At 35.7% G+C, this 27,728-nt stretch overlaps 1 protein-coding gene across 1 annotated transcript; it reads left to right on the top strand.

Moving 5' to 3' along the window:
* The first annotated feature begins 4,733 nt into the window (after positions 1-4,733).
* LOC145999404 (uncharacterized) lies at positions 4,734-25,957 on the top strand. Its single transcript, XM_083136354.1, has 2 exons — positions 4,734-4,777; positions 24,133-25,957. Exons 1-2 carry the CDS (start codon positions 4,749-4,751, stop codon positions 25,442-25,444), a joined length of 1,341 nt encoding a protein of 446 aa, XP_082992480.1. The 5' UTR covers positions 4,734-4,748; the 3' UTR covers positions 25,445-25,957.
* Positions 25,958-27,728: the final 1,771 nt, after the last annotated feature.

The following is a 27,728-nucleotide window of genomic DNA, read 5'->3' as shown; positions in this document are numbered from 1 at the left end:
TGATGAGTGAGAATGTAGATAGCAGATATTATTTTGCTCAAGATTTGATGAAGGTTAAAATCACAGAATGAAAGGAACACATATCACATTCTTTCATCTGATTTATGACCCGAAATCAATGTAGTGGGAACTAATTAGAATATTATCTCTGCTTCAGCTCCAAGTGGGAACAAGGGGTGTGTGCAAGATGTTGATAAAAGAACTTTATTCATTTGAATAATATTTCTACTTTTTTTGTGTCCTATATTAACTTAAGAACCCTCCAACCCCCCCCCCCCCCACACACACACACATATATAATACTGTTAAACATCTGAAAATGGACTTTCTTTATGGAGCACCCACTGATAACCCGTGATGCCCCCTCCTCCCCCCCCCCCTGCACCATGGATATCAATTGTGGCTAGGGGCCTGAAGTGAAATAATCTTGTGTAATTTTTTTTTATTATATTCGTTTGTTTCTTCAGAGAAATAAATCTGTCCATAAGTATATGTTGAATCTACTAATATATAATTTAGAGAACCTGATATTTATTTTCCATGTTTCCTTCCAACAAGAACTAGTGAAAATATTATTGAAAAGACAAATTTGAGGAAGGAAATTGTAAAATTACCCATTATTTTTTCATGAGAGTGCTACGAGCGTTTCAAATCTGAAGTGCTTGGATTGATTGGTTGATTGATTTGTTGTCTTAAGTCCACTTTATGCACAGTAAGGCTAATCAGGCCTGGACCTACAGTTTAAAGTGGGATCCGAACCACTTGTGCCTCCACCGGGTATCAAACCTGGGACCCCTTGATTACAAGGCAACAACGCTACCACTGTGCCATCGGGGAAGCCCTGAAGTGTTTGGAATATCACCCTATAAGAGACTAGACTAAATATAGATAGACGCCAATCCTGTGTTGCGAATTGTTCACCTTGAAAAGCCTAAATGAAAACTCCATGAAGAAAATTCTTGCAAACTGAATATTGTGCAGTCACAAGTAAGAGACAAACGATTGATTGTGCCAGCAATTGAACTGTTCTCAAATTTATGTTTATTCCTGCTATTCTTATTTTGCTTCACTTGTCTTCCTCTTTAGGCAAATGTAACGATTATTCTGGCTGTCTGCAGGGTTTAGAGAGTGTATATTTCTGTTTGGTTTATTTTTGACACAGGAGTTGAATCGAGGTTCTGAACTGTCACTCGCTGATAATAACTCACCAGTTTGGACCTCCTGGGCATGGCTACATTGACCATCTCAGCAGGGGGGAGGGGGAGATCTCCGAATTCTGCGAAGTTCCATCTTTCTGGAGGATGTTCCACGGAGAAAGGGGGTGGAAAGCAGGCCAATGACCTTCAGCAGATGCACATTGACCTCCAGATCGCGTTGTCCACTACTAAATGGCGAAAGCTCAGATGTGCCCTGTGTCCTTGTCTCCGTGCATCATGCATGTACCGACGAAGAGTAATCATTTTCAATAAATATTTTAGTTCCTTTCAAGATTGTCCTATTTCTGATTATTTCCTGTGACCCCAACTTTCTAGCAATTTCCTTCAATAAAATGTTCCTCGTGAGCTAATTAAGGAAAGATAAAGAAAAGATGAAAAGAAGACGGTGGACCAGAAGCTCGATCGGCATTCTACCTTTTGTTTGAAACAAATAAGATTTGCGATTTTATTTAAATTAATTTTTTCAAAATATATTCCTCTGAATTCAATTTATCTGTCTCCCAGGGGCGCATGTTTATAGATGATGCTATATTTTACCATTATTCCAAACACAGGGTGCTAGGTGCCAATGAAGTTCAAATTGTACTCCGTATAGCACAATTACGCTAGGGTTGGCATCACTGCATGAGGCTGGACTCGGCTGCGTCCATTTCAGGTGAACGTGACCCTGAAATTATGCTTTCCTGCATGAATCACATAGAATGTTATGGGACCAGCTGAGGCCCCTCGGAGAAGTGGCTCAACATGCGATGATATAGTCTCTGGCAGGGATGTAAATTTGTGGAAATTATCGTAAGACCTAGAATTTCAGTTTTTTTGTATTAAGGCATCGTTTAATGAAATTATAAGTAATAAAATAATCCGTAATACCCAATTATATTAGGGTAGGCCCAGCCTCCGGGCTCTTATGACACTTCGCCACTGGTTAAAGGGGAGAGTGTAAAGTAATTGGAAATGCCAGTTGTCAATTTTAACCTTTCAATTTTTGAATGCAGAAAGTTGAAGATCAGAATGCCAGTTATTTATGCTATTGAAAATGCTGGGTTGTCATATCTAACTTTATTTTTTTTTAAACATATAAGTTGAAATTCTGTATGCTGGATATTAATGCTACTCTATATATAACTAAATAGGGATATTTTAAAACACCTAAAATGCAGGGTTGCCAAATTTTGTTTTAATTTTTGATGGTGTAAATTTGAGAGCAGTGTGCTAGTTATATACCTATGTCCTACTTTGAATACAGCCAATTTTGAAAATTTTAAATGATATATGTTATTTTTATATTTTTTAAAATATGAAGTAAAATCAGTATTTAATGGTTCTATTGCAGAAACAATTTACTGATTTGATTCACTGATTGTTGTTATTTTGTGTCACTTTTCTACAACTTTTGGCTAATCGCAATGATGAGAATGCATAATGATATGATGAAGGAACACTTACAAAGAATCTCCATACCCAGATCAGGATTCGAACCCGGGACCCCTAATGTCGTAGCTCGCTGTGATGTCCACTCTGCAGCAGAGACATAAGCAACGAAATTGCGAAGCTAAAAATACAGAAATGCCCGGTTCCCATATTTAACATCTTAATTTTTGAAGGATAAACCTGGAAATCGATATGCTGTTTGCTTATGATAACGTGGTTTTAAGAAAATTTGAGCACTTTCAAAAAATAGGGGGGTGGTAGGGAAACCATCAACCTCGTCATGCAGAAAAACTGATTTCTTGAACTGTGTTTAATTACACGAAGACTGAAACTATAACATGAACCTAAACATTTCGGTACTAAAACATTAAACTACTGACCAAGGCAGAATTTATAGTATATATATATATATATATATATATATATATATATACTAAAAATGTAACGTTTCCACCCTCTAACAGGGTCTTCTTCACACGAATATTCAATCTACCCATGAAGGTATATAGGGGTGTGTGAAGTTAGGACAAATAGTCACCCAATAGAAATTTTAATTTTCACTGGCAAAATCTTCCAAAAGAGTGATTTACTTTTGGCTATATTTAGCTTTAAATAAGGAAATGTTGGTTGCTTTTTTTAATTCATGGGGCAATAGCCCATTATAGCCAGAGCCTGCCTGCTGGCCTGTCTCCCACATGGGTCAGCAGAGGTGGGTAATCATCCAACCAGTTACGTTTTGATATGGGGTCAGCAGGATGAACCCCAGTCGTCCTTGGTTTCCATGATACTCATTCGTAGCTTCCCAATTTACTCTCAGTTGTGAGTGGCCATGGTCCCATGCATTAGTCGAAATCCTATGAGAAAAGTTGTTCCACTTCCCTCCAGGAGACTGGAACCTGTGTGTGTGTTCCGTAGCCCACGCCCAAAGCCTGATGCCTTATACCATGTGGCCAAGGTGCAGGACAAATACATTTGCTAGTAAGTAAAAACAAAAGAGTATCCTGAAGTTTGTGGAGATGGTCTTTTGAAAGTTTGGCCAGTAAAAGATGTTACTTATGAATTGAAAATTAATTCACTCGAATGAGATTTTTTTAAAAAAATAAGTACACTTTATTCAGATTGCAAACATTAAGGAGCACTTTACAGTGAGCACAAACAAGCATATTGAAAACTAAGAAACCCTGAAATGTTTAGCTCCATTTTCCAATTGTCAAGTGTTTTTAAATTATTTTGTCCATGATTTTAGCTTTTAGAATGGCTGACTCTCTTTCTAATTTTCCATGTAAATATGTTGAGAATATTGATAAAAATATTTTATAATTTCTATGGCATTCATGTTTACAAAGAATTACAATCTTGCAAGCATTATAAAAGAGAAGGGTGAATAGAAACATGGAGATGTATCCATATTGTGCCTAATACATTTTATTGGACTTGGCATAGTGTGTAGCTGAAAATGTCAGGTGAATACAACATATAATCCATTTTTCTGAATTATTTAAGACATCCCCCAATTCCAACTCATGTGAATGAATTACTTATACAAATGTTTAGCCTCCAGAAACTGGTTGTCACCCTGCAAGAGACTTACAAGTGTGAGTCCACTTAAGACCAGAGATCGACCTTCGGCTCTGAGCTGGAGTTAAAATGCTATGTGAGGCTGACCTTGAACTCGGAGGCTTACACATCATGAGACCAAAGGCTGACCTTGGGCTTTGACACTGTGCATTACTCTTGTTTATCCTGAAACAGGAAAAAAAGATAATGAATGTCAATTATACGAGGGAATGACAAAAAATAGCCAGCCATACTATTCACATGCACATACACAAGGCATTATGGCAAATGTAATGAAAATTCCAGCAAATATGTGAATATTTATTAACCGTCCATTATATATTTGGTCTAAGTTGTTAAAAGAGCATTGATATTCATTGTTGAATGAATAATACATTTACATTTTCATGAGTACGTCCCCATTAACAGTCAATTATTCTATTTTTTCCTTTCAGTGATAATTCATTCCCATAATTTACTCAGAAAGTGAATGAATTTACATTTGTATCTCATATTCTTTTCAGCTACTCAAACAAGAGGTGTATGGAAGGACAGATCCAAGATGTCCCAAGGTCAGTTCCACATTTGCCAGTGTCTGCAGAAAAGTTAAGAGAACAAGAGCAGCCAAGAGAAATTACAGAATGTATCAGTAGATACGAAGAATTTGAGGCTGAAACTTCACTAAAAAACCTTGCAAGCAAGGCATATGTTGGTGGTTCCCAGGTTAATAACAGAAGAAAGCAATGTATAGGTCCCATCTCGAATAACACTTTCTCTGACAAAGGAGATTTGATAATCCATGAACCACAGATGCTTTTTAATTATTCAGTTTCCAAGAAACATTTTGTCCGTGAAGCTGAGTGTAATATACTTATGAGTGCTCACACAAAAGAGAAACCTTTTAACTGTTCAATTTGCAACAAAAAGTTTGCACGGAAATGTATCCTTAATATACATATGAGGGTTCACAGTCAGGAAAAACCTTATAATTGTTCAATTTGCAACACGAATTTTGCCCAAAAATGTCATCTTAATCAGCATATAAGGCGTCACACTAAAGAAAAGCCTTTCAATTGTTCAATTTGCAATAAAGATTTTGTCCAGAAATATACACTTAAAATGCATATGAAGCTTCACACTAAAGAGAAACCTTTTAATTGTTCAATTTGCAAGAAAGGTTTTGCCCGTAATGCAGGTCTTAAAGCACATGAGTTCATTCACACTAAAGAGAAACCTTTCAATTGTTCAATTTGCAACAAAGATTTTGCCCGTAAAGGAGATCTTAGTACACATATGAGTGTTCACTCAAAAGAGAAGAGTTTTAAATGTTCAATTTGCAACAAGGGTTTTGTCCGTAAGTGTCGTCTTGATGCACATTTGAGTGTTCACACTAAGTAGAAGCCTTTCCAATGTTTAATTTGCAATAAAATTTTTGTCGGGAGATGTACACTTCATATATATACAGTCAAGCGTAATCTTTAAATTGTTCGATTTGCAACAAAGCTTTTGCTCGTGATGATCGACAATGTGCATATGTGCACTCACATTAAAGAGAAGCCTTTCAATTGTTCAATTTTCAGCAAAGGTTTTGGCTGAAAAGATAACTTTAATAGACATTTGAATAGGTTTCATACCAGAGAAGAACATCTCAAATGTTGAATTTGTGACAAAACGTTTCCTGTAAATTTTACTTCACTGTCCATATGACCCACACAAATTCAATTGTTCCAAATTGGATTACACACCAAACAGAATTCATTAATTCTATGTGAATGCAGGATGTAGTGATTTGTTAAACTGTGATCTCTTGAATTTTTAGAAATCTCTTGAGTCTGTGCATATCTCACTTGCTCTAAGATCTCAACATCTGTATTATCAAAATCAGTTGTTAATGTCTGCACATCTAGATGAATGTTGTTGTTATCCAGAAGGGATCTCTCCGATGCTTTCAAACAGGTCACCAGTGATGAAGACATAAAAGTCGTGATTTTTTTTAATATATATATATATAGCAAACCAGTTGTCATGCCTATCCATCAGGCAAGATACCAAGCAGAGATGGAAGGTGCCACAGTAGGCACTCTCACCTATACATTTTGACCATTGTGGTCAGGGATGTCGTTGCCCTGAGCTGCACATACTCTCTCCCATGTACACATGGTCGTACTCATATGTGATACAAGATTCCTGCAGCAGATTACATAATCAACATATTAATATCATGTTTGAAAACCACTGAGGTAGCTCCTGCAAGAGATAATTCTCTCACCAGAAAGAACTCAAGCTCTACTCCTTTCTCTGCTGATTTGATTTGAACTTGAAATTGATAATTTTAGTTTTCGGATTTTGACTTTTTCCTCGGATCAACATGTAAATGTCAACAAAATCAGCATTGCTACAGAACTTTGTAGACAATTTATATTGTAAGAAATACAAATCATGAAATTAAGTTGGTACATTTGGTATGAGATTCTGATACTTGGAAAACTATCTTGTGACATTATAAGCTGTTATGCACTCAATTTTTTCAGTGAGTTATCGATACATAGTTTTTAATGTTGAGAAAATTTAATAAGCTGATATAGGTACGTGTTCCTTGTTTTCAAATAGTGTCCATATTTATCACTCGCTTGAATGTAGTACAGTAAAATTAGACTTTTTAACAAAATATTAGGACTAGTGGCAGAACACCAGCTTTCCAACAGTGTAAGCCTAGCATCAGTGATTTATCCAAACATCCACTACAGAGTTCTAATTTATGGTCATTTTGGCTCCAAATTTACCATTATACACCTCCCCCTAAATTCGAACTTATACGCCATCAAATGGAAAATGTTGGATAAGCCTCTGCCTAGCATTTTGAAGGCTGTTCCGTATTGTATCGATTTCTGGATTTTTCGGCATGCATGGTTAGTGATTTATCCCCACACCTCCAACCCCTTCTCCACTCCAATTTTTCTTAAGGACACCTTCCTAGATTTTTTTTAATAAATGTACAATTTATTCGTATTTTTGCACTATATTTACTCTTACACCCCTTGTGCAAATGTTTAGGACATTAATATTATTATATCTAATAGTATTATTGTACAAAGGCTGTCGCAGAGAAGGTGAGACAGATTTTTTCCTGGCTTGGCAACACTGCCTATGATTTCAGCACTAGTCGCATCGTGTAGGATGACTCATTCTGTTTCCGTAGCAAGTTGTCACATGTTGCGAATCCACATTAGTGAGCAGCTGTGTTGATTTACGTGGAACGTGTTTTGTTTTTGTGTATAACATTGCTTTTCGCGATGAGTATTCAAGATAAACAGCGACATGCCATAAAATTTTGTTGGTGTTTAGAAAAAAGTGCTGCGGAAACATATGCAATGTTTCAACAGGCATATGCCGATCAAGACAGACTGAGTAGAGCCACAGTATTACCAAGGAGTCATTGAGACTCTGCGCCAGCACATAGCAAAAAAGAGGCTGCATTTGAAGAACCCCTTCATATTGCACCACGATAACGCACACCCACATACCACGTGGGCTCTTCAGGATTACGCAACGAAGAGAAAAATAGAAATTTTCCCACATCCAGCATACAACCCGGACCTTGCAGCCTGCGACTTTTGGCTATTTACACTTTTAAAGGCCGCTTTACGTGGTCGTCATTTCATGACGAACAAAGAAGTGATCACCGCAGCGCAAGTTTTCTTCAGTTCGCTACCTGACGACGAATTTTCAAAGACATTCACAAAGTGGCAGGAGCGTATGGATGCTTGCTTAGCTGTCAATGGTGCCTATTTTGAAAAAGATGTACGTCTACTCGATATGGCTGATTCTGAATAAAAAATTTGTGGTTTGTAATTTTTTTGTTTCATTTTCATGATTCTTGGAGGGGTCCATGTACATGCTTGTCTTTTAACTGCTATGCAGTCATGACTTTTTTACCTATTGCGCTCATTTTGGTATCAATCGGCAGCTAATGAACTAAATTTTCACCCTAGTACATTTGCTAGCCAATGGAGGTCACTGTTTTTCTATACAGGAATTAGTCTCACCTTCTCTGCGACAGCCTTTGTATCTAACAATAATTAGTACATCTAATTTTCCCGTTTCGTACACATTTGTAGATGTTTCATCTTTTTCCCTTTTTGTATTTTTGGCTTCAATATTGCGTTTGTGGAAAAGATTCTCCAAGGAACAACACTGGCTCCAACCAAAAAAATTGAAGGACTTTACAATCTATTCTTTTAGGCTCAAACCTCCATTCCCATCCAGATGCTGCAGTTCTGGCAGACAAAAAGTCATCTCCTACAAGAATTTTGACTGTGGATATTCAGTTCTTGAAGTGAGGAGGGGAAAGGGGTTGCTACCCCCGATCTGATAATTTCCTTATTTGTCTCTGTCATGTGTGGTCTTGAACTACATTATTTGTTAAAATGCCACCAATGCGAAGATCACCTCACTAAAGAATGTGCTCTAGGATTTTCCTCTTTGTTTTCTGACAACAGTGGAGCAAGGAGCTACCCCCACTTGCAGGCAATTTTTATCACTGATACGTGAACACTCTTTACCAGCAATGCCAACCCCAGCATAATGGTGTTAAATCTATCCCAAGCTTTAACTTTGTTGGCATGTTCAGCATGAGGAGATGTCTGGCATCAGCAAATTTCCATTGACAAAATCTTGATCGATTATCTGTGTATGCTATTTTCTGCATCCAACTTGAACTTTTGGTGCACCTTGAATCCTTTCTAATTTAGTCCAATGTTGATTGATGTTGATTCAGTACCGTGTATTGTGGGGATTGTTCCCCCATCCAAATGAAGTTGGTTTCGTCTCTGAACAGAATTGTTGATGCAAAGGTTGCATCACTTTCGAGTTGTTTCTGGACCTACTTGCAAAACCGAGGACTATGTTCTGGATCATCCTCACTCATATCATGTAGCATTGGCAGTTTATAATGGTGTTGTGATATAGACATGGAGATTTATCTGGGGCCACCATCATGTATCAATCGTCAAGTGATCATTGTTAGTTTTTACACAATCATTTCACCACTGCACTACAAACACTTGGCCGGTCACCTCTCAGGGTGTCTGCGGTTGAGGTCTGTCCGCCACAGTGTAAGCTAGAGTCAATGTGCTCTTCTTTGATCAGTAGCATCTTGTTTCACTTCATAACAAGAAACGAACATTGATGAATAGCGTGAACGTAACAATGGCAGTCTTTATCCTTAATATTAAATTACTTGATAATGGTTCAAGATAATGTAAAATGGATTTCACCTTTCTATTTGGCAGAAAATTTCAAATAATGTTTGTCACTTTCCCTCTTACCACTTTCAAGATGTTGGATTGGTTGTGTAACATGCATCAGGGATTAAGTAATTTGTCTCATGGATATTGCTCATGATTCCATGTTGTCTGCAGAAATTATATGGGTGTTTCCACACTTTTGAATCACTATGTATTTTATGTTCAAAATCGGGTTTGTTGTAGAGTTACTCTTTGTGTGTCAGAATATATTGGTTTATACATATTGAAGAATTCTGTAAGTGACAAACTACAATATATTTAAAACATTTTCATTTTTGAGAAATCAGCATTTAATTTCACTGGTTAATGTGAACTGGCAAAACCTTAAAAATATGTTGTTGTTTTATATTTTGCACTCTGTATGTAATAACCTGGCCTTTTATAATAAAACACTATGTATGACTGTGCTATTTATTTTTCTTATGAATATTTTGGAAGATTGGTGCTGAAATTCACACCTAAGTATTCATCACAGTGAAAACCCTTTTTAATGCCCACATTAAAGTTCCATATATTCTGTGCATATGAGGTTTCACATGAAAGAGAAGCCTTTTAATTGTTTAATTTCGAACATATATATTACTCATGAAGAAACTTAATATACCAGGTGTACACAAATGAATATCGGAGTTTTAATCTTGTATATTTTCTATACTATACACATTACAAATATGAACCATATATGAAATGAAAGAGTAACTCACCAAGTTTCGATCCTACGCATGCGCAAAATTTGTTTCCTAACTCTGCTGCTTGCCGGAGCCATTCGTAAAGATGGCGACTCCCGAGCATAAGTCTTTACGTGTGGTGGAACTCGCGAGGTCTAATTCAGTTGTTACAGTTCAACAACATTCGTAGGTGGTATAACTAGTTTAAGATGACAGGATGCTTGTGTAAAGGTAAAAGTTACAGACGACCACGTGTATCAGACGAGAAGGTGGAAAGCGACAGAACTGCTTTCACTCGTAGTTCTAGACAATCTGTGCGGCTGGTGAATCAAGAACTAGCATTGCCAACAATGACAGTGTGGAAAGTGTTAAGAAAAGACTCCAAATGAGACTGTACCATGTGAAGCTGTTACAGACCCTAAATCCTGCAGATCATTTGGTTCATAGGAACTTCTGCACACAAATTCTTAATCAAGAGGTTGACGATTTTCTTAGTTGTGTGATTTTCCACGATGAATTCACATTTCATCTAAGTGGAAAAGTGAACACACATAATGTTCGTATCTCGGGGTCGCAGAATCCACGGGAAACTCTGCAGCACGTACGGGATTCACCCAAAGTTAATGTCTTTCGTGCAGTATCTGAACAAGTTTATGGGCTGTTCTTTTTTATTGAAGAAACTATTACTGAAATTTCATATCTAGACATGCTACAACATTGACTCTTTCTGCAACTGGGGGATAAACAACACATCATTTAGCAACAAGATGGAGCTCCCCTCACTTTCATAACGTAGTGCGGGAATGGTTAAATGAAGTTTTCCCCCATCGTTGGATCGGTTGTCATGGTGCAGATGACTCGCATCTTCTCCAGTGGCCTCTTGCATCTTATCCAGTGGCCTCCAAGGTCCCCTAACCTCATCCCCTGTGGCTTTTTTCTGTGGGACTATGTAAAAGATCATGTTTATGTACCACCACTACCTGCCAACCTACTTGAGTTGAGACGCAGGATTGTTGCAGCGGTAGAGTCGATTACACCAGACTTGCTAATAGTAGAGGAAATATACGGTTTCACCTGGAAATAATTGCAACATAAATGTTTTTAGTGCCAGATTTGCGGAATGGTATAGTGAATAATATATTAAAAATCCACCATCCAAATGTTTGGGGAAAATCCGACATCTTGGAAAATGGTGGCAAAATTTCAACTTAAAAATTAAAAAAAAAATAATAATATCTCAAAAACGGTGCATTGTACACAAAAAGTGAAGTTAACCAAAATGAAAGAACAGAAAATTTGCTTATGTTATGGTTTTTGTTTGATAGAGCTACCATATATCTTAATTGAATTAGAAAGATTCAAATATTTTCCTTAATTTTTAGAATTAGCATAAAAGTTGGTTTCTGACTCAAAAAACAGCAAATATGTAAGAAACTATGTAATTTACATCCTAAAGTCACTGAACCAGATTCATAGCTTATGATTTCCTCTAGAGATTGGTTTTTGTTTCGTGCCTTTAGAGTCAAGGGTTGAGGACATATGTAGTTTAATGCAGAGTCATGTGTTTCCATAAATTTTGTGTTCCATTTCCTATGATATTGGTTGATTGATTTGCTTTACTTTACTTCACTTTTGTACCACTTTTGGCTGATTTGCGAAGATGGGAATGAGTGATGATATGATGAAATCGATGAATGGACACTCACAAACTTCCATGCCCAGGCCGGGATTCGAATCAGAGACCCGTGGCATCGTAGCGCGATTATGATATTGATGAGAACGTAATACATTGTTTTATGCAGTGTTTCGTTCACGTGGCATTTGTAACTTACAAGTCGTTTTTGTTTTTTAAGATGTATGCACACAATGGTGGCGATTAGGTGAGTAGGGGGAGGGGGGCAAGGATAGTTTACTTTCTACTGACTGCAATTAGAGAGAAGCGTATTGAAAATGAAATTTGGGCAGATGATTTTGGGTCAATCCACTGGTAGACAAGGCTTAGCATTAAGAGACCATAGTGTGGGGACAAAAAGACTTCTCCCTCCATCCCTAATCCCTGTCAATACATTGAACTAATATGATGTACTAAAATACTGATCTAAACCGGTCACTTTGCCTTAGAGTCCATTGCAGAATTTTTCGTAGATACCTGGTATGAACATGTTTAATTTCATCATTTCCTCTACATAGAGATGTTCACTTGTAGCCCAGGTGTTGCCCCCTGATGCAGCAAAAGGGGAACATTTGTGTAACTGATTCAAGATGTAAACCCCACTTCCCAATAAGCTCGGCTTTAATGAAATTCTGACAAATATCGAGCATACTAATGTATTGCAGCCACAGAGCAGCAGCATCCTGTTATCTTTCAGAGTTGAACCAAATGTAGATAAAGATTTTTCAGCACCTCAGAGCTTGAACTTACATTAGAGTCTACTTTTGAGCAGGCCAACGATTTATTGAACATATCTCAGAAATATGTTGATTTGCAATGCACTTTGCTTCTTTAAGTAGCGTGAAGAGTGTTATATAAACTATGAAATGACCCCTTGTGCCTCTGGCTATGGCTTTTTCGGATTAATTTGATTTGTTTTAGTTTATATGAAGTCTTTTTTCTGCCACTTTTGGCTAATTGCAAAGACGAGGACTGATGACAATATGGTGATATGGATGAAGGGACAATCTGCATGACACCACGAACCCCACAGAGGATTATACTGACTGTGAATCCAGACCCCAGAGCCTCACTAGTCTTCAAAATGCAGTCTAAGGTGTACTGCTTGGAAGTGAGGCACTTTTCCTGTGATCATATATGTTTAACATTATTACCTCCGTAAATGATCTCAAGAATTTGTTAAAGACCTGAATCTGCCAATAGATGGCAAGAAATGGACTACCGGCTGGATATGTGCCATATCACGAATCGTGCCCAACATTGAACACTTGTAATGTACTACTTCCCAACAATCTAACTGCATCTCCCCCCCCCCCCCCACCACCACTGATCTTGATAGTGCAACACAAATAAATATACTTGTTCAAAATATTTATAAATAGCGTAATCAAGGTGGATTGATTGAAATCAGGTTGATTTAAATCAGTTTTTTTAAAAAAGACAATTGCTGATTTAAATCACTTTAAATTAGGGCTGAGCCAATGCTGATGTATTGGTATCAGAAAGTATAGTTTGGAATTCATTTACTGATACCAGCCGATACTTTTCTGGCTTTTTGGTCTTTCACAGGGTCTGCAAAAATGCTGCTCGACTCTTCGCAGAGTCTAATTATCCTAGAAATTATGCTAAATGCAAACATTCTTTTTATATTGCGTCAATTTTGCATGAAAAACTAGTAGTTGTGGTTATAAGAAAAACTTTTTTCATTTGAATACTCTAAAGTAAATTTCATGGTAAAATGATGTGTGTGCTTTGAAAATAATATTTATGCATTAATATTAATCAATATTTTGAGCAACATTTGTTTATTGCATTTTTCAAAGTATCGGTATCGGTGGGAATCAGTAAGAGTATCGGCATCGGTATAATCTCAGCCCTACTTTAAATAAATAGTTTATAGAATAATGTACATTTTGTAGATATAAGAACCACTTTTAGTGAAAGTAGATTAATCTCGTAAGCATTTAATGGAGTTTATTAGGCTCTAAAATAGGAAAATAAAGGAAATAAAATATATGTGCTGATCGTGTGAGCTCATTCGAAGGAAAATGTAAACACACATTTATCATTATTTAAAATTCAATAATTTTTATAAGCAAAAATAGAAAACATTTTGTGTAGAGAAATATACACATGTTCTACAATAAATAGTGTCATTATCATTAAACTGTTCATTAAAAAAATTCCAAAATTCAGCTACAAAGACTAAAAAAAAAATATTTAAGGTAGTATTTTAAGTTACAATTATGGAGTACACCCAGAAAGTTTTATTTTCACTGAAGAATAGTTACTGAAATTATTATTAGTTTCACTAACACACTCAACAAACATTTCCATAGGTTCAGTATCAGAAACAGAAAAATGTGTACTGACAGATTATTCATTAATCAATCTGTTTAAATATTTTACAGGGTTGTTCACTAGAAAAAGCCTTTCTGTAAGAAACATACATTTATATGTATGGTGCCATGAATCATACAAGCAATTTTGAGCATGTTTTTATTTACAAAAATCATATAAATCCGATTTAAATATAAAAAAAACCAACAAGAATGATTTTTTAAAATGAAAATCATGATTTTTGTCCACCCTGACCGAACTATATGTTTTCTGTTGCAACTATACTATGTAGATGTAGTAGAGTGCCACTTTATTTGTTTTGTACCCAGATCTATACCACCAATTTTTTTTTTACATTGCCCAGCTGGTACATATTTTTAACTCCGGAATTTACTTTGACTCAGATATTGTTCAGAGGTAAATGCTTTTATTGCTACATGAACTTTGAAATGTATCATTAGTATTAATGAATACTAATTCCATTCTGGCTCTATTGGGAAAGGGGGTTCGGAATTAGATGCTTTCTTTTCTTTTAATGTATTTTCTGAACATCACTTCTGTTCTTCAATTCTGTAGCCTAAACATGAGTTTCGCAAATGTAAGGTGATTTGTTCCTGTATGCAGACAAATGCAGTGAGTTTCCTTTTCGAAGCAGAAAAATGCTGTTGGAGTGGAGGAGGGGGAATGAGTTGTGTTTCGGACATTGCAATATAGTGTTCAAACGAGCAGCATGTTCTCACAGTCACAGCCTGACGGCCTGTCAACCAAGAAGTGTGAGTACATGGGCACTCTTGTTCTTTGGTGAGGCCTTGAACTAAAAGGGAACATTCGTTCCTTTGAGGTTTCTTCTCAAAGGTGTAGAACACTCGAGAATTGGCATTATGTGTTTACAGATTCATATTTTGATGGTGATCCTTACCTGTTTGTTCGAAGTATATGATCGATTTTGCTGTTTTCTGAATCTTTTATTTCTTGATCTAAGCAATAACAACTGATTAACATAAAATTGTCATTTGATAAAATGTTCCCAATTTATATTTGACATCATCTCTTTCTCTGCTTTTACTGAGCAATTTTCCATGTGCCACTGTTCAGCAAATTAAGAACAATTTTTACAAAATACTGAGGCAATAAACCCCACCAAGTAACTCAAACTTCTTCCTAGCCCAAAGATGAGTTTCTGCACACCAGAGGGTAGCAAGATGCCCAGGCTTTGTAGTTTGAGCATTCACATTAATAGATTATTAATTATTAGATTGAGACTTGTCATTTTATATACTTTGATAGCAGTGTTACCATCTAAGACTTGTTTTTGCTAGTTTTTGAGATGCCGACAAATAAATTATTGTTAACCAGAGCCAAACCCTCTTAGTAATCTTACACATATGTTTAAAATTACTAAATATGTTGGTAAAAAATGACCGAATTTAATAAATGCTACCATTTTTTTTGTTTGATTGTTTATGGTTACCAAAAACCTAACCAAACACATTAAATAAAATAAATCATTTTTTTGTGTAATGGCAACAGACACCAAATAGAAATATTAATGTAATTTGACAAAATCTTCAAAAATGATTTACTTTTGGCTGCTTATAGTTTTATATAAAAGATTGTCAATCAATTGCAGAGAATACACTTCCTTTCATTTCAACCCTTGGTGCAACAGCCTGTGAACCCCAGGACCTCCCTACTGATTGCCAGCCTCACTCCACATGTCTCAGCATAGGTGGGCCATCATTCAACCAGTTACAGGATGATGTGGTGAGGGCACAATAAGTCATTGTTGTAGGTCTCCATGACTGGGTTATGCTACTCATTCCTAGCTACCCAATTTTCTCACAATTGTGGGTGACCACCGGTCCCATGGACTGGTTGAATCTCATGGTAATAGTTGTTACGCTTTGCCCAGGAGACTTGAAACAGCATATGTCCCATAGCCCGAGCCCGAATCCTGATGCCTTACACAACATGGTCATGTGTGGGATCAATATTTTTGCTAGTACGGAAAAACAAAAGAGTATCCTGAAGTTTATGGAGATAACGAATAATGCTCAAACAAGCAAACCATTGGTATACGCTTGAAGCCCAGTAGTTCACATACAATCGTAATTTGTCTGTAGTGGTAGGCCTTCAAATACAAGGTTATTAGAATTCTGTAAGTTTGGGTCGTAAGCTTCTTTACTCATAATGCATGCGATCTGATGACAAATCGTGGGACCAAGTGAATCTAACCTCCGAAACTTCACATAAAAGTGTTGCATTATCCACATATCAAAAAAAGAGCACAAAGTGAAAATTTGAAATGGAGCACAGAAATGCTTATATCTTGATGTGACAGTTCATTTATGGTTCGTAATTACTAAAAATCTTTAGAGGTTTTCACTTCAAGGAGGTTGAAATTGCTTATTTTCAGATAGAAATGCAAGCTGATTTTCTTAGAGGGGAGGGGGAGGGGGCTTCGTTCTCCTCTCAAAAACTCTCGAAAGGTTTGGTCTCATTTTCGTCTGAAGTTTTAAAAGATAACTGCAACTAGTCTCAAAATTCGAGATGGGACTGAGGTAAAACAGATTTCTCTGATCTCCTCACCATCTCAAATTTCAACAAACTCTCCATTGGCCAATAAGCAAAGTTTTCCGAACACCTTTTGACATAGTTGATAACTTTAAGTTAAGTTCTGGTGGAGGGGGATTATTTAATTATATATTATTTAATTTGGAGAAGCACTTAGAGCTAAGCTGGACCATTCGCTGATGACAGCAAAGTCGTTTTATTAGTGTTGTTTTTTGGCATTTTGTATGATGAGTATATTCACAAAATATTAACAAGATCATTGTGCATTAAATAAATTTTAAATAAAGCATGTAAATGAACCTAGTCACTTCCCAATTCATTCCGTAATTTTTGAATAACAACTTCTCCTTTTAAGCTCACCTTTTTCTTCGATAGTTTAATCGGTATTCGACCTACAGCTTAAATTAGGATATAAACCTTTGAATCGAATTTAGGACACCCTGATTCGAAGGTAATAACACATGTAAGTCATCAAAACTTTTCATTCGAATACATGACATTCATTTGGATTAACGTCTTAAAAGCAACTACTGTGTATATATATAAAATAAGTAAATTAAAAATTGCAGTTATTGTGAATTATCATTTTGAATACCTCTTGAATGCACAACTGTTTAAATGTAACAGATTAACAAATAATATTACACCAAAATAAGAACTTTCGTTTTGATAAAGCCTTTGATTATTTAATTTAGTAACATTTCAATATATTACACGTACAGTAATCTTCTTCAAGAGCTAAGAATACATTGAAATCTAATATGCTACGAGATATAGTACATCTTGTGTTCTTGCCAACATATGCCACCGTGCCTATCATCTATTTCCTAATATAACAATATTCCAAACTTGTGCCTAATATAACAATATTGCAAATTTTTTGTGAGGAGTGTATTATGTGCATAGGAGATTTCACAGCAATGAGAAGCCTTTTAATGGTTTAATTTTAAACATAGATTTTACCCATGAAGAAACTTAATACACATATGAGAATTCATAACAAAGGACAATTCAAGTGAAAAAAGTGTGACCTATTACAAGAAGAAAGGAAAGCATGATACCAGAATGATCAATTTTATCTTCCTGTAGTATTCATGTGTAGTTTCTGTGTAGATGTTTTAACAAAATGAATAAATATTGTACTTGAACCTCTGATTTATTGAATATCGTAATTAAGACAAAGTTGAGACTGCTTCCAACAACCTTACTGTCCCCAGATGCCTCTGTTTATCCTGATAGTACAGCACAGTAACAATTATATTCATTCAGAATATTTATAAGTACTGAAATAGATATTTGTTTTCTTTTGTAACTATACTATATCGATCTAGTCGAGTTCCACTTTGTCTCTTTCGTATCCATATCCATACCGGGAGATTTTTTTGGCCAATACCCAGCTGCACTGTACAGGGCTACTTGAAAAGAAATAGACACTTTCAATGTTGTATAAAACAAAAACTATTCGTAATATCGGCATGAATTTTGCACTGTTAGGTTGATGAACTGTGCAAGTTTCGTTAAGACACATTGTTGGTGTTTGTTGTCACTGATTGTTGTTCTGGTGCAACAATTGCTAAGATGGCTGCAAACGCTGTTGAAATATCATATTGTGTTCTTGAACTAGCCAAAACAAACTCTGTTACTGTTGTACAACGACATTTTCGAACATGTTTCGGAAAACCAACACCTAGTAGACAGTCGATCTACGATTGGTACAGAAAATTTGAAACAACAGGGTGTTTATGTAAAGGCAAAGTCCAGGAAGACCCATCGTGTCAGAAGAAAAAGTGGATCGTGTCCGTGCTGTTTTACAGCAAAGTCTACAGCAAGGGCGAGTTTGGAACTACAAATGTCACAACAAACTGTGTGGAAACTTTTACGGAAGAGACTGAAATGACACCTAACAGATCAGATATTACAGCATCTAAAGGAAGATGACAAGGTTAAACATCGAGATTTCTGCATTGAAATGCAGCAACGTAATGAAGAAGAAGCACATATTGAACATCTGTCAGTTCCAGAAACAAAACTTAAAGAATTACTTTATAAAACAGTGGAAAGTGTTACCTCATAACATAAATAGTTTTGGATTTATAAAGCATTGAAAGTGTCTATTTCTTTTGTACCTTTCGGAATTTACTTTTACTCAGATATTGTCCATAGATAAATGTTCTTATCACTACATGAGCTTTGAAGCAAGTCATTAGTATTAATGAATAGTAGTTTCATTCTGCCTGTATTGTGAATGGGGGAGGGGGGGTCCTGTATTAGATGCATACTATTTTCTTTAATGTATTTTCTGGTGTTCTTCAATTCTGTAGCCTAAATATGAGTTTTGCAACGGTAAAGTAATCTGTTCTTGTATGCAGACAAATGAAGTGAGTTTCCTTTTCAAAGAAGAAAAGATCTATTGGAATGGAGGTGGGGGGGGGGAGGATAAGTTGTGTTTTTGACATTGCAATAGAGTGTTCAAAAGTTCAGCATGTTTTCAGTCACTGACTGACAGCCTGTCAACCAAGGAGTGTGATTTCATACATACACTAGTTATTTGGTTGAGGGCATGAACCAAATGTGAACACTTGTTCCAGTGGAGTTCCTTCTGGAAGGTCTTTCTGAATCTTTTGTTTCTTGACTTAAGCAATAAAGACTTATTAATATAAAAGTATGGTTTGATAGAAATTTCACAGTTTACATTTGTCATCATTTCTTTGTCTGCTTTTCCTGAGCAATTTACCATATGTCACTGTTCAGCATATTAAGAACAATTTATACAGAACACCAGGGGTGCCCACAGGGGGGATTATGGCACAGGCTGCACCATCGAGATTTTTGGGGGGGATTTTTCCTTTCAAATAATATAATATTCAATATTTATATTTAAATGCACCATATTTAATCCATTAGATGAAGAAAAGAAAGTGTTTGAGGGCATTATCAAAGGTGGGGGGTGGGGGTGAAGTAATATCCAACTCTTACATATTAGGCCTTAATTGACACATTGGTTCTGAATTAAACGTTTGGGGGTACAATATCCAACTGAATATTATGGCCCGTGTTTTTTTTTAGAAAGGGTTAAGCATTAAATTGAGGGGGTATCTAATTCTTGTGTATTACTATTGTCTTAGACTGTTGTGGAAATTGTGGTGTGGAGACTGAAATATTTTTTTTTGGAGGAGGCAATATCAACAGTAAGTCTAAAATTGGCATGGAAATTTTGGTGGTGGGATTGAGTATTAAATTTAAATGGGGAGATAGGATAGTTGATAAAGTGTTAAATCTTTGATTGTCAAAGGATTTCTGTTGTGGAGAGAGAGTTCGAACATTAAATTTTGGAGACTGTATTTAGCGATACGTTATCCACACATTTTCAACCCGGAACGTGCCAAAAGAGAAAACTGGAAAAGACAAAATATCTTGGGATCCTAAGAAAGTATTGACACCCAATTAAATCAATATTCTTGAAAGCCTGTAAAGGAATGGATGTAAAAAATTTCATACTCGCTTCACTTGCATTTATGTGTTACAACAATGTGTGTTTGATGCTTTTCCGAGATGGAAGTGAAGATTTATACTATAGCTGCATTAGAAGATCAGCGATATTCTCGATATTCATTAATAACCTCACATCTTAAAATATAATACTTAGTGTTGGTATACTGTTTAATTTAAAGCAGGTGCTTAATTTGGAACAAAAATATATCGAATTCGCATTTCTAACTTTTCTTGTCACAGGAAATTTTTACTTTAACAAGTTCAATTTGCACTGAAGATAAAATCCACGTAATTATTGTTACGTTGAGTTACTAAAATAATTATATTTACCCCAAGAAGAGGGAGTTCTTTGAAAGAGAAATCGTATTATATTTCAGCCCTGATCTTAAGATATTTTAGCTAGGGTTCTGTAATGTCTCATGAAACAATAATTTAATTGGTCATATGACCGGAGCATGTTATTTGGTTTGCCAAGGTTGAAGTTTTAATCTTTATCTTAAGTTGTGTAGCAATTTGTGTTAAATAGCTCTATACTAGCTTCCAGTGTTCTCTGTATCCTGTACTGCCTTCCGTTTGTTTCCTACTACTCTTCAAGTAACAACCACGAAAGAGGAACTATCTTTCTCAAAATTGAAACTTAGGAAAAACTTCTGGACAGTAGTGTCGAATGGTATGATTCAGCCCAAATTTAGCGGGCTCAGTAATCTCACTCTTGAACAAGAAAGTGCAAGATCTAATGTAAAAGTTTCATTCACTGCCCAGAGGCCAGCTTTCTGTTAAGCAAGGTGGTTCGATTTAAATCAGGTTGATTTAAATTGGGAAATTCTATTTTAAAAAATAACTTATTGAAATCACTTTAAATTACACAATAGTAAGAAATGTGTAGATATCAGAATCACTTTTTGTGAAAGAATATTAATCTCGTAATGAATTAATGGTGTTTATTATGCTCTAAGAAAGGAAATAAAGGAAACAAAATATATGCACTGATGGGGTGAAGCTCATACGAAAGTAAATGTAATATGTCATCTGAAAAAAAAACCCACTTAAATTGCCCTTGATTTAAAATTCAATAATTTTTATAAGCAAAAATAGCACATTTTTTTTAAATAAAATAATTTACAAAATACTAATCATGTTAAACCGTAAATAGTGTCATTTTCATTAAACTGTAAATAAATATGGCAGCTGATATTTGACTAACTATCATTAAAAACACTAAAATTCGCCTACAAAGGCTGTAAAAATATTTTAAGTTAAAATTATAAAGTACATCCAGAATTTATTATTTTCATTGTAAGAAAAGTTACTGAAATTATAATAGTTTCATTAACACACTCAACAAACATTTTCATATTAGGTTCATTATGTTCAGTTCCTAAAACGGAGAAATGCATATTTACATGTAATTTGTTATTTGCTTTAATCAAACTGTTCAAATATTTTACAGGGTCGTTTATCAGAAAAAGCCTTTCTATATATAAAAAAATATGTCTATGTGTACGGTGCCAAAAAAAAGATCGATTTAATTAAAGAATATCAAAAATTATAAAATCATTATTTTTATCCACCCAGCTGTTAAGAGGGGCGGGGGAGGGGATAAGTAAGTATTTGTATTTTCTTCTTTTGAATAGATAAATGTCAAAGAAAGATATGTTGTAATATGTGAAAATTCAGAGGTAGTCACAACCAGCCATTCTAAGTAATTACATAAATTTCCTGGAAGAATCTGAATAATTGAGGGACCCAAATTTTTTCTTGCAGATGCATACTTACGATTTTGTTACGCCACTGCGACAAATATTTAATATTGCTAGAACATTAAGACGTAACAACAAAATGAGATTCACAATTATTCAAAGTAAATTGGTATAATTAATGTGCAACAAAGTCAAAATTGCTAATTAAAAAAGTCAAATTAGCTGTATTAATTGATAACACCAAAGATTTCACACTTATGGAGCAAATAACTATCATTTTAAGATTTGTTGATGTTGAAACCGATTGTGTCGAAGAGCTTGTAGGTAGATACTTTGGGCCCCTAGACAGGATTGTGGTTTAGTGCACCCCTTCCCCCTGCTCTATTAAGCACCGACATTTTATATGCGTCCTTCGATATTTTCTACTTAAGCCATGGTTTGTGACATTTACATCCTACAGACTTTGAAATGAGGAAACAAAGAACGACTCATTAAATAATATATAGGTTATATTTAAAGATTCTTAGTTTGTATTCTGATTATTTTTTAAAAAGGTTTAGCACATTTAAGGATATTTCAGTTGTCTTACTGCCTAAAGAACATCTTAAAAAATGTACTATTACTACTACTTTGGTTAATGAAAATTCCAGCAGCATGTTACTGTCGCGTACTATTAAATATAATTTTCGTCAGAAATTAATTATTATTATTATAGGCTATTATATAAATATGATAATTTGCTGACGTTTCCTTGATGACTGTGTATCGATTCACATTGATATTTCAAACTTAAAGAACAGATGAGGCCTTGCATTCTAATCTCACCCAGGGCCTCGCGATATGTTGCTACACCACCGTACATAAGATTTTGTAACTTATCAAATTAGTTTCATTATTATGTCAAACCAAGTACCACATAGTTTGCAAATTTGTTTCGAAGGTCTTGAAATAGGTTTGTGTGTCTTGTTCATTTTATGTCACTTTTCTGGTCTTGAAATCGTAAATCTTCTCTCGGTTTGATTTTTACATTGTTTGTTTCTTGAAATCTGTAAATAGCATTGCCTGCTATTTGCACCCGTATGATGATACAAGCTAAGAATTATATTTTGCATCGTATTACTATCAATGTGGTGTGTAGAACTAGATAACTAGCAACAACATGAGCGAACAACGATTTGTTGAAAGAGATGACAATATTCAAAAACCTTTTATAATGCAAATTCTGATTTCATGTTCCATTTTATGGACCATCGTGCCTGAATGTTCGGGGGGGATCTTGAGCAACTAATTCGGATATTGAATTGGCAAAATTACACCAGAGAGAAAATCTGTTTGATTCATTGATTCATTTATTTGATCAATTTATGCACAATATTGCTAATTGGGACTGGACCTATAGTTTAAAGTGGGATCCGAACCACCATGTGCTCCACTGGATATCAAACTCAGGACCCATTGATTACAAGGTGATGACACTACCACTACGCCAATATACCCCCCCCCCCCCCCAATTCCCAAATATATTTACGATGGCACTTTTTGCGAAACTTGGTTCGTACTCCTTTACAGGTGTCAGCAGTGGCGGCGATTAGGGGTAGGGCCGAGAGGGTGCAGTTGCCCCCCCACTTTTTGCCACTTTTGCTCCATGCTAACCTCAAGTACCAAGGGAAATTAAACTGTCCTTGCCCCCCACATTTGAACCTTGGCTCCCTAGTTTTGGAACCCAATCGCCGCCAGTGGGTGTGAGTGATACAAATGTTTTCTACCAAGGAATAAGTGTCTGCAATTTCAAATTGATAAAAGTTATGACCATTTGAAGTGCTCCTTGATGAGTTTAGAATCTAAAAGTTGGCAACGGTGACTGCGTGACCCAGGTATCTGGAGACAGTGCAAAACCGGAATGAGCATTTGCTGAAGATAAGCGAGCTTCATTTTGCAAGGCCTTCCAGTTTCCCGTGGGCTTTCGCTGCTTGACGGGTCAAACTCCAGGCATACAGTTTTACTCGCCCACTCGTCAGCCAGGTGGGCCTAGTAAGAGATCTGGCCGATGTGCAGCTCTCTGATCACCATCAACAGTCTAGTCTACTCTCCATTCTTTTCATTGATTTGGACATGTCAGTCATCCTCATAATTTTCTCAGAAAGTGACACTACATTTGTATTTTTTTTCTTGCAGCTACCTGATGAAGAACTGGTTGGAAGAACACATTCAAGATGTCCCAAGGTCAGTTCCACATTTGCCAGTGTCTGCAGCAAACTTAGGAGAACAAGAGCAACCAAGTGAAATTTCAGAATGCATCAGTAGACAGCAAAAAGTTGAGGCTGAACCATCACCAAAAACCCTTGCAAGCAAGACATATGTTGATGGTTCCAACGCTAATAACAATAGAAAGCAATGTATAGGTCTTGTCTACAACAACACTTTCTCTGACATAAGATATTTGATAACACATGAAACACAGATGCTTTTAAATTTTTCAGTTTCCAAGAAAACTTTTGTCCATGTAGCTGAGCGTAATACACTTATGAGTGTTCCCACAAAAGGGAAACCTTTCAGTTGTTCAATTTGCAACAAAGATTTTGCCCGTAAAAATTATCTTAATGAGCATGTAAGGGATCACACTGGAGAGAAGCCTTTCACTTGTTCAGTTTGCAAAAAAAAATTTGCATATAAATATCATTTTAATGAGCATGTGAGGATTCACACTAAAGAGAAGCCTTTCAATTGTTCAATTTGCAATAAAGGTTTTGCCCGTAAATCAGATCTTAGTGCACATATGAAAGTTCACACTGGAGAGAAGCCTTTCAATTGTTCAATTTGCAACAAAGGTTTTGCCCGTAAAGTACATCTTAATGCGCATACAAGGGTTCACACTAGAGAGAAGCCTTTCAAGTGTTTAATTTGCAACAAAGATTTTGCCCGTAAAAATTATCTTAATGAGCATGTAAGGGATCACACTGGAGAGAAGCCTTTCACTTGTTCAGTTTGCAAAAAAAAATTTGCATATAAATATCATGCTAATGAGCATGTGAGGATTCACACTAAAGAGAAGCCTTTCAATTGTTCAATTTGCAATAAAGGTTTTGCCCGTAAATCAGATCTTAGTGCACATATGAAAGTTCACACTGGAGAGAAGCCTTTCAATTGTTCAATTTGTAATAAATATTTTGCCCGTAAAAAAGATCTTAGTGTACATATTATTGTTCACACAAAAGAGAAGCCTTTTAATTGTTCAATTTGCAAAAAGGACTTTGCCCGTAAAGATGGTCTTAAAGCACATATGTTGATTCACACTAAAGAGAAGCCCTTCAATTGTTCAATTTGCAATAAATGTTTTGCCCGTAAAAAAGATCTTAATGAGCATGTGAGGGGTCACACTGGAGAGAAGCCTTTTAATTGTTCAATTTGCAACAAAGATTTTGCCCGTAAAGGAGATCTTCGTGTTCATATAAAAGTTCACACTAAAGAGAACACTTTCAATTGTTGAATTTGCAACAAAGATTTTGCCCATAAAAGAGATCTTGGTGTAGATATGAATGTTCACTCAAAAGAGAAGCCTTTGTAGTTGTTCAATTTGCAACAGAGGTTTTACGTGTAAGGGCCAACTTAATTATCATATGTCCATTCATGCTAAAGCGAAGCCTTTCAATTGTTCAATATGTAAGATATGTTTTGTCTGGAAAGATAACTTTAATAGACATATGAGGATGTAAACTGAATTTGTGAGAAGATTTTCTTCTAATAATAACTTCAGAGTACATATATAGACACACACATGAAACAGAAATCTATTAATTGCTTAATTTGAATCCAATATTTTGTCTGCAAACATAAAGTTATTATGCATGTGAGGAGATTACACATCAAACAGAAGTCATTAAGGACGTATTGAAAACAGATCTGTATTGAATTTTTGAAAATCATACAATCAGTGTTTCTAAATGGATTTCTAAATAGGATCTTCTAGGATCTTGACATCTGCATTATCAGAATCAATTGTCTGCACATCAGGAGGAATGTCTCTACATCCAGCAGGTATCTCAACCATGCTTTCAAAAGTGCCACCAGTAGTTGAAAGATAATACTGATATTTGATTTTTAACAGAGCAAACCATTTCTTATGCCTATTCCTTATCCAAGATACAAAACAGAGAAGGAAGCTGTCATAGCAGCACTTTCACCTGTACATTGTGACCATTGTGAATAGGGATTTTATTGGCCTTAGCTGTGTACATTGTCACCTATGTACACATGATCACTTTATAGCAGATTACATAATACAGCATGTTAAAATGATATTTAAAAACCACTGATGTAGCTCGTAAAATGATGTTGCTCTCACTGAGAAAAATTAATATTGTGACATTTAATTTGAACTTAAAATTAATTAATTTAATTTTCGTCTTTTTCTCAGATGTGAATCTAAATATCAACAATATCAGCATTCCTACAGAACGTTTTTCACAAGCATTGCCAAAACCATAGTTGCTCCTTCATAGTGACCACACACACTTTCCTTTTGCATCAATTTCTGGAAAAGTTTCACCACTGCACTACAAATAAATGGCCAGCCACCTCTCAGTGTGTGTGCAATTGAAGAGATCTGCAACTTTCCTTGCATTCTGTCCACCACAATGTAAGCTAGTGTCAATGTGCTCTTTGATCAATGGCATCTTGGTTCACTGCATAACAAGGAACAAACATTGACGAATAGCATGCACATAACAATGGCAGTCTTTATCCTTAACATTGAGTAAGACATTGTTAAATGGATTTCACCATTCTCTTTGCCAGGAAATTTCACATGATTTTGATGTGTCACTTGCCCCCTATTCCCATTTGAAGAAGCTCAGTTGAATTCATGATGTTGGATTGGGTTTGTAACATACCTCTGGGATGAAGCAATTGGTCTTCCAGTTACTTCATGTGGTTCCATTCATGCACAGTGATATCTGAAGGAATGATATGGGTGCTTCCACACTTTTGAATCACACTGAATTTGTGATCAAGTTTGTTTTAGAGTTACTGTGAGTGAATGAGAATGAATATATTGTTTTATGCATGTTGAAGAATTCTGTAAGTTATAACATGTAATATATTTTAAAAGTTTCCATTTTTGATAAATCCAATATATATAAAGCCCCAATCCCACCACTGACTGACTGACTCACTGACATAAATGGTCTCCATGAAGGAAGCCCCGGAGGCGAAAAATGATTGATTATGACCCCCATGAAATTATTCCAAAAGGCAGAAAATTAAAAAATTGCTCGATTAGCCCTTTTCCATGTCCTTAGCAACTGTTTCCATGGGCATTTTTCCAGCACGTATTGTTCCCTTTAATTCTTAATTGTCTAGCTACATTATATTTCTCACAGATCACACACAGATGAATGAACTCCTGGTTTCGAAAAGGTGCCTCAATCAAGGGTGACATCTACATAAGAAGATGATTCAGCCCAGATACAATTATGTATATATTGTTATACTCAATGTGAAAATATCTACATCATGCTTGTTTCAACTAAATGTTTAGGGGTATAATGACAAACAATTCTTTAGAGCTTGGAGTGCTAGTTTTTGACCATGGAAATGGATGTTGCTAGGGAACTTAAAGAAAGTTTATTTTCACCCCAAAAACTACTGTAATTGAATTATGCTAGACTTTTTGAACTTTAAAATATGAGCGTCAGAATTTATTAGGTAGGAATTCGAGGGGAATAACGGAAAACAATTATTTTTCAATTACGTTTAAAAATGCGAAAATGACA

Source organism: Lepisma saccharinum, chromosome 15, assembly GCF_977018435.1.
Source record: "Lepisma saccharinum chromosome 15, izLepSacc3.1, whole genome shotgun sequence".
NCBI lineage: Eukaryota > Metazoa > Arthropoda > Insecta > Zygentoma > Lepismatidae > Lepisma > Lepisma saccharinum.
The sequence above is the reverse complement of the archived record's forward strand: the minus strand, read 5'-3'. Positions and strand labels throughout refer to the sequence as shown.